Here is a 12,196-nt window from a genome sequence, read left to right on the forward strand (position 1 = left end):
CAGCCAGTTTAGCAGCGTCAGAAACTGTTGTCACTTCCCGTTCGGCAATGTAAGTGGCAACCTCATGAGGAACACAATCTTTAAACTGCTCCAATACCATCGACTCACATAAATCCTGAAAAGTTGTCACTCCCAGTGCCGAACACCATCTGTTGAAGTGTTTAGTTAATTCCCTCGCGAACTCTACATGCGACTGCTTATCAGACTTCCTCCATGATCTGAAACGTTGACGGTAAGCTTCTGGTACCAACTCATACGCCTTCAGAACTGCATCTTTCACAGTAGCAAAACCCTGACAATCAACTGCACTGAGTGCTGAATAAGCTTCCTGAGCCTTTCCAGTCAAAACAGACTGTAACATGATCACACAGTCAGCTTCTGGCCATCCTCTCAATTCGGCAATGCGTTCAAAAAGGGAGAAAAAGGCATCTGGTTCTCTTTCATCAAATTTACGCAAATTACGCACAATATCAAAAGTTTCAAGTCCTTGTGGAGAAGACTCTTTAGCCTCCACACCACCTGATAACTTGCCCATCTTGATTAGGTGTAGCCGATACTGCTCTAGCTCCATCTTTTCTAAAGAAGGCCTCACACGGTCTTTCTCCATGCTCAGCTTGTCTCTTTCCATTTGTAAGAGCAACAACTCCTTTTGCTGCTCAAAAGACAAAGCAACTGTAGTTGAAACCACACTGCAACAAATTTCATGAATGAATCTCAGAGAAACACTCCTGCAACCTAACAGGGAAAGCACTGATTTTTAACTTGTGCACAATCAATATAGCTCATGCGCTCCAAAATTTATACAAAACAGCACATCAACACTAGCTCCACTAAACTTAAATCTAGAGAAAAGCTAAGAGCTAACATGACTGCCTCCACTTAATCTTCCTAATCAATATGGCCTCCCCAAAACAATACACAGCAAACTCAGAACATCAAATCACCACAAATAACCAAACTCATCAGCAATTAACTCAACAATTGCCTACAAGGCAAGTCAAAACACAACTAGATAAAGACATCTAAACAGATGAAATCAAACAGGACTAGTTGCAATCAGCTGCAAACAGACCAGCTCACAATCAAACTTTAGAAAGCTCACCAACCAAGAGACCTGCGCAGACGAGCCCCCATTTGTCACAACCCGGCTCAAGGACGTGACAAACAAGTGGGAGACCACACACAGACTTTTATAGGGTGTAAGATATGTTTAATGAAAATGAGATAAAGCAACTTAGGTGTGCTGCATCTATAATTGGGTCAGCTCCACCTACCTGCAAGAAACAGGTAACAGAAAACAAAACACAAGGCCAGCCGACTGGCTGTCACAAGGGCCACAGATGCCAACAGACTCCATAAACTGATCCACAAGGCCAGTAATGTTGTGGGGATGGAGCTGGACTCTGTTAGGGTGGTGTCTGAGAGGCAGATGTTGTCCAAGATAAAGACAATCATGGATAATACCCAGTGGCGGTCCTAGCTTCTTTGGCGCCCTGGGCGAACACTCCCTCTGCCCCCCCCCCCCCCCCCCCCCCACACACACACACACACACAGACAAAACATATTAAGGATTGTACATTAACATAAAGCTGTTGTACACACACACACACACACACACACACACACACACACACATATGAAAAGAGAGAGTATGCATAGTATACAAACAGCCATCATAATTCATCACACAATGAGAACTGGACAAATCAACAATTGACAATTAATATTAAAATCTGTAACATATTGTTTGGAGTTTAGTCTGTTACTGTTGCTATTTTTACCATTTCTTCTTGGAGCAACTGTAACGCATCATTTCCTCAGGGATTAATAAAGTATTCTGACTCTGCTAGTTTCAGGATGACCTGCCATTATCCAATCACACATCTGCTTACCTGCATCTGTTGCTAGTTTCTCCTCCTCTTTTCTCTTTTTTCTAAACTGAGCACCTGATGGCTTTGAACTTTTCTTGTCCATCTTACATTGGTTTTAATTTTGCACATGGCTGTAGCTCAGGTGGCAGAGCAGTTCAGCCACAAATCAGAAGGTCGGTGGTTCGATCCCAGGCTTGCTGCAAGATACTAACCCCGTGTTTGCCTACTGGTGGTCAGAGGGCCCGGTGGCGCCAGTGTCCGGCAGCCTCGCCTCTGTCAGTGCGCCCCAGGGTGGCTGTGGCTGCAATGTAGCTGCCATCACCAGTATGTGAATGACTGAATGTAGTGAAAAGTGCTTTGGGGTCCTTAGGGACTGAGTAAAGCGCTATACAAATGCAGGCCATTTACCATTTACTCCAGTATGAACACCCATCGCTCAACCCGAGGACCACCACAACACGATCTAACACACCTACACCTTAGTTCACAGATTCACTTTGTCTAAGGTGCATTTCTGAGATTTCACACAAATCATGAATACATGATGGACTTGGATTTACATCATTATAAACGAAATATTTGTATTTGGAAGCAGTCGGACCCCCTCCCCTTTCCACGGGTTGTGTGTGAGACCCTAACCCTTTGAATAATCAAACTGTAAATTTAAATTGTTATTGATCCTTTACTCCTGGTCCTAAAGTGTATATTTATTTTCTTACTCTTCTTATATTTATTGTTTGTTTACTTGCACTGCTGTAACTGGAGCCTCGTCGTCTCGTCTCTCTACTGGACTGTCTGGGGTGGAGATGACAATAAAGTTTACTTTGACTTCAGCAGCGCGCAGGCGCACCGAGCAAATTATAAGTCTGTATCATGATGTCGGGTGTTTTCCTGTTTGTTGGTTTGTTTTTATTTTGTTTTATTTTGCGAGTTGGTTATTAGACGCTGCTCCAGCCAGCCTGAGACTCCCCCGCCGCCCCGCCTTCTCCTCCCTGTGCCGCAACCAGCAGGCGCACCTCGCAAACGGAGGGCGCCCTTACTCCCAGCAAATGGGCGATAGAAAACCGATCGGTGCCAGCGCCATTCCCAATACGCGCTGGCTGACGTCGTGGCAGCATGAGCACGAGCATTTCTTTTTTTTTTGCTGATGCCCGTGATGCCGCCCCCCACCACGATGCCGTCCCGGGCAACCGCCCGTGTCGCCCGTATCAAAAACCGCTACTGATAATACCTCCCACCCACTCAATGACACGCTGGCTATCACAGCAGCAGTGGGAGAGGGAGATTACCAGATAAACATAAACACGCACCATCTAACACACTGGGAACACTGTAATAGTTACACCCTTTTCACACACGCTCTTTTCTACTCTGGAATATTCTCGTCAATTTTCTTGCTATTTATTTGTAATCCCCTCTGTTAATCCTTGGTATTTATAACTGAGTGATCTGCATACGTTAGTGCTATTTCTTAAATGTGTAAAATCTGTAGCATATTGTATTATTTGGAGTTTAGTCTGTTACTGTTTTTACCATTTCTTCCTGGAACAACTATAACCCACAAAGTTTCCTCAGGGATTAATAAAGTATTCTGATTATGATTGTTTCAGGATGACCTGCCATTATCCAATAACACATCTGCTTACCTGTATCTTTGGCACCTGATGGCTTTGAACTTTTCTTGTCCATCTTCCATTGGTTTTAATTTTGCACTCCAGTATGAATTTCTAAGCAGCAGATCAGAGATCATCCCCCTACTCGCTGAAAATGCTGCTCAGGGCCATTGATCAGTGATCATGTGGAGGGTGTGGAGGATAAGAGAGGTACGGACGGCACTCTCTCTCTTTAGCCTTCAGCCATCAACATAGACAAGGCAGTTCATATGGTTCATCTTCATTTACACACAGCGCACCTCCATCTTTCCGGCGCCGTAGGAAAGCCCATAGCAAACACCGTGATGACATCACGTACCTCAACGTCTCGACCAAAGTTACCCCGTCACCACGAGTAAGGGCGCCAGCAGATATAGTAATTTCACTTGAAAATAGAAACCAGGTTAATGAGAAAGAGAGAAAATTCAGATCGATCAGTGAGAGTGATGCTTTTAAATAAGTCGTCAGCTGACGTTTCCTCTGCACAGTGAAGCTCCTCCACTTTAGGCTGAACGGTTTATTACAGCGGAGATTCTCCACTCCGAGATCTCACTGTGATTGGATAGTGAAGCAGCAGGTGTGGCAGGTACAGCAAACTGAGTTTCCGGTAGGGCATTTCGCACCTGTGTTAAACACAGTCGGTGTTTCCCTGCACTGGTTAGGTAGAGGCGAGCTCTTTCCAGAGTTTGAGGATCCGGACTCGGAGCTGAAGTTGTCCGGCAGAAGCAGCAACAAGCGCAGATGGCAGCGAGTGTACCGGCAGGTGAGTCGGTGGGCTTTATTTTACCTGCGGATACCGACAGCGTCAGGATCCGGAGTTTCTCGCTGAGGGAGAACCTGTTAGACCAGTGTTGTGCCAGAAACTGATTTCCAGTGTTTCCGTGTGTTTTAATGCGTAACGTCTTTACTTTATATTGGTAAAGAGACGTTAGTGGACAAGATTTACAAAGCGGCTACATTATAACCAATCCGGTCCTTTTTGGTCACTTAAACTATTGTTGTATTTCTCTGCTGTCCTCTTGCCCAGTTTCCTCCCAAAAAACACATTTTTAATGCAATTTTAATTTTTTACTAGATAAATAAAGGATATATAAAAGTCACAGAACAAATATGTAGTTTTTACCAGATCATCAGTAAGAACTCTTTCATTTATCTGTGTGTCTGAATAGTGGGGGCAAGGAGAAACAGTAAGGACGAACCTGTGAGCTGTAAGTCCAGATGTTTGTATAAACACACACAGCTGTGATAAAGAACCTGAGATAAAGAGTCAGTTTAGGGAATCAAACAGTGAGCTGACATGTGTGTCTGTGTTCAGTGAGGCTGGTTCTGGTTGGGAAGACTGGAGTAGGGAAGAGCTCCAGTGGAAACACCATCCTGGGAAAGGACGTCTTCAGAGCAGCAACTGGTTCTGCCTCAGGTAACACACACACACACACACACACACACACACACACACACACACACACACACACACACGAGGGTGTCTAATAATATGAAGGTCTCTGTCTGCACAACCGAAACAAGGACTAAGAAACAGAAGGTCGCAGGCAAAGGTGCAAGAGCAGTTTTAAATCAAAATCAAATCTAAAGAAAGTAGAAGTGCTGCCTCTCTCCTAGCAGCTGTACCTGTGGAGATACTAGGTTATTTTCAGAAAAGTTCCCCTTTGACCTTGAGTTCAAGGTCAGAGAGATTCAAATAGGTCCAAGATCACAAAAAGCTTATGCTGGCTTGCTCTGGAGTTATCACATTCACAAACTTGGGCATTCACACCACCCGCCTCCACCTGTGGCCAGGCCTCTGGGATGGATGAGACTCTGCCTGAGGGCCTTAAGGCTCTGGATTTCCTGGTTGAAATGCGTCTGTAACTTCTGGAAGTTGTGGGTGATGCTTCTGGACCAGAAGATTGGGTGGTGGTCCCCCCGTTCAAGAGCAGGGATCAGTGAACAGTGATTCTTGGTCCACACTGTTCATTCCTGGTTGGAGTAAAGTTAGAAGACTTTAAGTAAGGCATTACTGACAGTTCAACAGTTGGAGGCTTTACCAGTGCATAGAGCTGAGCACGGAAGCTGGTCGGTCTGCATTCCTGTCCTCACCTGTGGCAACGAGCTACGGGCAGATACAAGCTGCAGATAAGGACTAAAGATGGCACGATTTCACTTTTTTATGTCCGATACAATATCATAAATCTGGATATCAGCCGATACCGATATAAATCCGATATAGCGTTTTTTATAATCAATCAAACTGTTTTTTTAATATCTTGCTACATTTTGTATAAGTTCCTACTCAAGTTAAGATAAACAACAACACTAAAGCTATTCTGTTACACCTGTTTGTAAAAAACACACTGCACCCAAAATATGTCATAGTTCAGCAATACTGATCAATCTAATAAACTTAAACCTGCTCCATCCTCCCTATTCTGGTATTTTAAAGAGTACTTAGCAGAAATATTAAACAACCTAACTAATAGGGTTGCAAACGCCCAGCAAACCCCCCCCCCCCCCAAAAAAAAATGACGGAACCACCCCCACCCTCCACCTCGTGATGCTTAACTGATGAAATCAACTTTAATTTAATGCACATGTAAAAAAAATAAAATAAAAAAAAAGGCACATACATAAATTATTTTTCAAGAATAATTAAATAGATTCAACATCTTTCTTCAACAGAGCTGCAGACTGCACAGATGGTACCCAAAGGAAAAAGTACTATAGCTTACCAGGGTATATTAGACTTAACAGTTACTACAGTAATGGACTTCTGTACATTTTACATCAGATTAAAACTTTGGGTGTAAGATTCAGATAATTAATTAAAAGCTCGACATTTTAAATGAGAATAAGAAAGAAAAGTATGTCTTTGTGCCCCCTTTTCCCTGTTAATGCCCTATCGGCCCCCCTGGCTAAACTTTGCTAGATCCGCCCCTGCACAGTTACGTCAGCTGTAGAAAAAGATCCTGGTGTAGAAAGTAATATTAAATAAATTCTAACAACAGCTGATCAAGCTTAAACGTGCAGCTGTTGTTCAGCCGCTGGTTTCCTCTTTCTGCTGCAAAGTGAACGATAAACAAACGAGAGACGATCAGCTGATCACTGATCAGTTTCATGATTGAAGCAGGGGCGATTCTAGGATCAGAGCTGTGGGGGTGCTGAGCACCCAGAGAGCTGCCCAGCCAGGCAAGATAAACCCGTCTCCGTCAGTCCCTGCGTCCTTAAATGTTGTCCCGAGTTGTCTCTGACTGTCTCCTTGGTGCATTTAAGCCCCTGCTCCTCCCTGTCCTCACCGTCTGTTGTCTTCGTCTCCGCTATCAGTCATCATAATTTTACCATCTCTGTGCAAGTCTGCAAATTTCTTTATTAAATCACAAGATTCTTAAATTCATCAAGTCTCTCTGTGCCTGGGTCCTCGTCACAAAACATGACATCACTGCTTTGTACATTTTAACACAATTTAATCCCACATTTGTGAAAGAAAAGCAAAACACTTTTTTTAAAGTCTGTAACAAAACCATCAAATCTGATCAAGGTTATTTAAATGCTGCAAAAGAAGAATGGATTGGAATAAAAATACATATATTAACCTTAATTACTGGGAGAATAATGAATGATGCTCACAGTGAGTAAAAAGTAAACTGAGAGCATTTTTTGGACAGAGATTCACTTTTAATGTGTTTGTGTGTAATATAATACAGACACATAAAAACACTCCGGAAACAGAATTATTACAAATAAATTATTACAAAATATTAATAAAAACTATAAAAATGGAGGCAACTTTGCCTGTGGTAGAATGCATGAAAAAATCTTTACTGCAGATGCTAATTTTGTGTTGTCAGATTTATGAGTTTCATGCTTTCATAGTGGTCCTTAGGAGAGCTTGACATTTTCTCAGGTGGTCCACACTGTAAAAAGTTTGGTTCTTCCTGACCTTGTTCTTTCTCCTCACGTTCCCTCTTTCCTCTCTCCCTCTTTGGACTGACAATCATACACAAATAGATTCAATTAGATGAAAAATTACATTAATATGAAAAAATACTATTAAGATCACTAATAAAAAGTCCTCTCAGTGTACTTTCAACCAAAAGGCAAATAACCAAACCACACGAACATCTAATAAAAGATAAACATTGAAACACTGATCCAACATTATTCCTGATTGATGGATCATTTGATTTTACACTTTTACCTGACGTGGCTCCTTTTTTTGGAAAATCTTCCTCATATCCATTATGAACCTGGCTGTCTCTGTACACACACACACACACACACACACACACACACACACACACCAGGTGTTCTAAGGTTAATGAGCATCCAGTCAGTTAGTATCCATTTCAAACAGGACAGTGGTAACAACAGCAGCTACGGAATGGAATGCTTTACAAACATTCAGAGATGAACTTGCACACTTGCTTTACTTGTCTGGATACATTTCTCTGAGATTAAATGCAGGTTTGGTAGCGAGCCTCCAAATGCTCAACCAGACCGCTGACAGGTCTCGTCCGCCGCAGCCGCTCTATCGCCCTCCGACGTGCTACGGTTATGAGCTGAGTAACACCATGGCATACGTTTTGTGAGGTGCTTTTTTGATATTTAATGGATCGGATTACATTTGTTGTTTCTCTCCGATATCCGATCCAGTGATTTAGGTCAGTATCAGACCAATACCGATGCGTAATATCGGATCGGTCCATCTCTAATAAGGACAGACTGGAGCGTTTACCTCAGAAGAGCTGCCATGTGTGTCTATGCCATTTGTTAGAGAGTATATCATCTGCACTCTGATGAAGAGGGTGAAATGATTATTTATGTTTAGACATGCCAAGAGTTTCCATGAAGTTCACTTTTTTAAAAACAAGAGTCTAACTGATCTGTTTCCTCCTCAGTGACGGCTGAGTGCTCCAAGCAGCAGGAGAAGCTGTTCCAGAGGACCATCTCTGTGGTGGACACTCCCGGCCTCTTCGACACCACGATGTCTGAAGACGCCGTGAAGAGGGAGATCTCCAAATGCATCAACATGTCGGCCCCGGGGCCCCACGCCATCCTGCTGGTCATCAGGGTGGGACCCTTCTCAGCAGAGGAACGAGACGCCGTGAAGAAGGTGGAGGAGATCTTTGGAGAGGGTGCCTGGAGGTACACCATGATCCTCTTCACCCACGGAGACAAAGTCAAAGCAGACTTTGATCACATGTTGAAGACAGCAGGGACTGAGCTGCAGGAGGTCCTGATGAAGGCTGGAAACAGATACCACGTCTTCAACAATCTCAGAGCCAACGACCGTGGTCAAGTCCTGGATCTGCTGAAGAAGGTCGACAAGATGGTGGCCGACCACGGAGGAGAGTTTTACTCCAACAAAACCTACCTGCAGGTGGAGGAGATGCTGAAACAGAGAGAGTCAGAGCTCAGAGAGTTCTACGAGAAGAAGCTGACGGAGGAAATCAAAGCAGTGGAATTAAAGTACGAGAAGAAGCTGAAGGAGGCTCAGGAGGAGAAACAGCAGGTGGAGGAGGAACAGCAGTCTGAACGGGAGGAGGTGCAGCGATATTATCTGGCTTTAGCGAGCGGAGTTCGTCAGGTCGTGGAGCAGGTGGCCAAAGATGCCTCCTTTGATAAAATCCTTAAAAGGTTCCACGAGAAGCTGAGGCTGAACTGAGCTGCTCACACTTCCTCAGCAGACTGAAGGTTCACTCTCATCCTTCATCTGTTCTGTTTAATCCATGATGGTAGTGCATCCAGGTCATGTGATCACTGTCATGGAAGCCCATGAGTGGACAGACTGACATCAGACTCCAGCAGCCAGCAGCCTGTTTTGTGTACATGTTTATGCATCTTCTCTTGTTCTTTTTCTATGTGTGATGAAAATGAACCCTCTGTTCACTTTAATGTTACACTGAGTGAGGAGCTGTAAAGAAACTGGAAGTTTATGAATCCCACAGAAACCGTGATCAACCTCGATCTTAATGACAGACTTTCAGCTGTTCATGTGCAGATGGAGAAATGATGCCATGCTCTGAATCTGTGCTAGTTTAACGTGTGGCCAAAGTGCATCGTGACCAGTGTCTCATAAGGAAATGTAGCATCTATGAACGCATCTTCATGTTTGTCTCATGATTTTGATGTATTTTGTGTAACCTGGAGAAAGTGCTTTTATATACCATACTTCACTGTCAAAGTTTGTTTAATGTCACTTTTTATTACTGACAAAATAAAAAGATGAAATTTTCCTTTTTTTCCCCCCTCATATTTTGGCTGCGTTCACGCTGCAGGTGAAAGACTTTTCTGACCCTATGTGACCCATCTATCCGATCATGCTATGACAGTGTGAACGGCACAAATCTGATATTTTCAAATCCGACCTGGGTCACTTTCGTATGTGGTACATATCAGATGTTTTAGAAAGCGACTGCTGTTTTATTTAATGCGACTTGCGGTCAAGTCGCATTAAATCCGTCTTTTACGTCACTGACACAAGACAGACGCCAATTATCAGTGCCGGAGAAGCGCCCGAGAAGACATTGCGAACGCTTCCTGGCCATCCGGTGAAACTGCTGGGAAGACAACGTTGGAGAAACGTGAACATTTTATTTGTACTGTATAATCTGCAGCTATCCTTTGAAGCACCGCTGCTCTAAAACAGCAATAAGGATCATTATTAGGTTATTTACATTATTATGTATCAATGAACTTCAGTGTTATGTAAGGTAAGTTTCATGTTGTACTCATGGTCCTTTTTTAGTCCAGTTTAGGATAATGTCTCTGACGTATGTATCATATCAAATATGTGTCATATCAAAACAAGCCCACACCTGCAGTTGTTTCAGTTTTTCACAGGTGTTTCCTGTCAGCTGGTCAACCTCACTCAGGGGGACATCCATATTAGCCAACCAAATGACAAGCTCCTCCCTTTGTGCTTCAAATCCCTCCCACTCTGAGACAAGGAGCTGAGAGAGAGAGAAAAGAGTCAATTATAAAGAAGAGAGAAAAGTGAAACCCTCCTCAGTAGGTCTGACTCGCATACCTGCAGTCGACCTGCGATGGACTCCAGTTTGGCGTTCACGTCATCCCTCGTCTGAGGACACCCAGCAGCCAAGTCTGCAGGGTGTCCTGGAAGAGCTGAGTTAATGTTCAACTCCTCCTGGTCAAGCTCTCCAGCTGGATGATCCGAGGTCTCCCCTCTCGCCACTGCCTCTGAACACAGAAACACAAACTGCATCTGAAGCAGGGGGTGCAGATTTTTTGCTATTCTTTTCTAAATCCAGGCTAGATCACGTGGAGGTATTTGGAAAACTGTTTTGGCCAGTGGACGACTGTTGTCTTGCAGAAAGTCAAATCAAATGTATGTGATACACAATCAATTCACAAGAACACATTGTAAAAAATAAGTCCAGTTCTTGCCTGATTTCAAGTGAATTCTTCATCAAAACGGAGACAGAATTAAAACGAGTGTTTGCAGCAAATGTGAGCACAAAGCCTCACTTTGTACAAGCCTGCTGTTACAGTTCTCCTCTATGCAGACAACGTTCCTGTTTCCAAGGCACAACTTGGACCTGCTGTACAAATCTTATGGATACACACTAAATGAAACAGTAGTGTGCATGACTCCAGATTCTGACCCCTCATCCTAATATGGTCCCAACATAGCAACAGAAATAAAGCAAATGTTGAGGCTTCAAAATACAAAGTACAATACAAATACAACTCCTGGGCTATATCCCAGGATTTATTGCGGGTCATAGAGAAGATTTGTTTCTGATAACAATGGTGGTCGAAGCAGGAGAGGAAAACACTTTCAAATGTAAGTATATGAACATCTGGTGGTACAAAAGTTAAATTGTTATAGCGGTTGTGTTGTTAAGCTTTGGGCATCTGCAGAGACATGCTTCTTTTATTTAAATAACCCTAAACCAGCTTGTACCGCGGGTCCCGCGATTTTTCATGTACTGCTGCTTACATACAGCTAATTTTGATTTTTTTAAATTAATCTTCATGGTGACATGTTGTGAGGAACAAAGACCAAACAGTCAATTTATTAAAATGAGGAGAAAACGATCACCTCTTCACTGGGTGCAGGATTGGGCCCCTGTGGCGTGGAGGTACAAGAATGAATCCGTTTACAGTTTATTCATATGAGTGCGGTTTTATTAACCCTCATGCTGCACAGCAGCGGTCCCCAACCTTTTTAATGTCAGACAGGGAGCGGCCTTTAAGGTGTTGTGGGTAAATACAACAAAATAAATGATACGACCAGGAAAAAACGGGTCTTTTGTAAATATAATAATAAACTTGAATTAACTGTGTCATTGTGTAACTTCAGCTTCCTCCTGAAAATGCACCAACATTGAGAGTAACATCCTCCTCTCTGCCCCTTAATGCGCCCTGGTCGCTATGGTAACGTGTATTTCTTTCAAAATAAGAGCCTAACCCTAATAATAACTAATAACCCTAACCCTCTCCTTGCTCAGGGGTACCTCAGGGTAGCTGTTCAGGGGATTGGAGCCTCCGACTTTCCAATCATCCCTGCCCCGTCATTATATAGTTCATACTACTAACAGCAGCATCACATTCTTGATACCACATTACAGCCACAACACCTTGTCATAGCAACACTAACTAAACCATACACAGTAAATGTATTTACCTTCTCTAGTTCTGAACTAAATATGTTTGAG

General features: G+C 43.2%; 1 protein-coding gene across 1 annotated transcript; it reads left to right on the forward strand.

The window, feature by feature from the left end:
* The first annotated feature begins 3,870 nt into the window (after nucleotides 1-3,870).
* LOC309715253 (GTPase IMAP family member 7-like) lies at nucleotides 3,871-9,751 on the forward strand. The gene is made up of 4 exons (XM_082548232.1): nucleotides 3,871-4,287; nucleotides 4,694-4,732; nucleotides 4,840-4,941; nucleotides 8,414-9,751. The coding sequence occupies exons 1-4, from the start codon at nucleotides 4,266-4,268 to the stop codon at nucleotides 9,178-9,180; spliced, it is 930 nt and encodes a 309-aa protein (XP_082404358.1). The 5' UTR covers nucleotides 3,871-4,265; the 3' UTR covers nucleotides 9,181-9,751.
* The last annotated feature ends 2,445 nt before the right edge of the window (nucleotides 9,752-12,196 follow it).

The sequence above is a fragment of the Aulonocara stuartgranti genome (assembly GCF_965226115.1).
Source record: "Aulonocara stuartgranti genome assembly, chromosome: 10".
Taxonomy (NCBI): Eukaryota; Metazoa; Chordata; class Actinopteri; order Cichliformes; family Cichlidae; genus Aulonocara; species Aulonocara stuartgranti.

Bases quoted from the DNA above. Each gene is read 5' to 3' on its own strand.
- LOC309715253 (XM_082548232.1), top strand. From the start codon at position 4,266: ATGGCAGCGAGTGTACCGGCAG. The intron at 4,733-4,839 runs GTAAGTCCAGAT...GTCTGTGTTCAG, and splicing joins TAAGGACGAACCTGTGAGCT to TGAGGCTGGTTCTGGTTGGG. The intron at 4,942-8,413 runs GTAACACACACA...TTTCCTCCTCAG, and splicing joins AGCAACTGGTTCTGCCTCAG to TGACGGCTGAGTGCTCCAAG.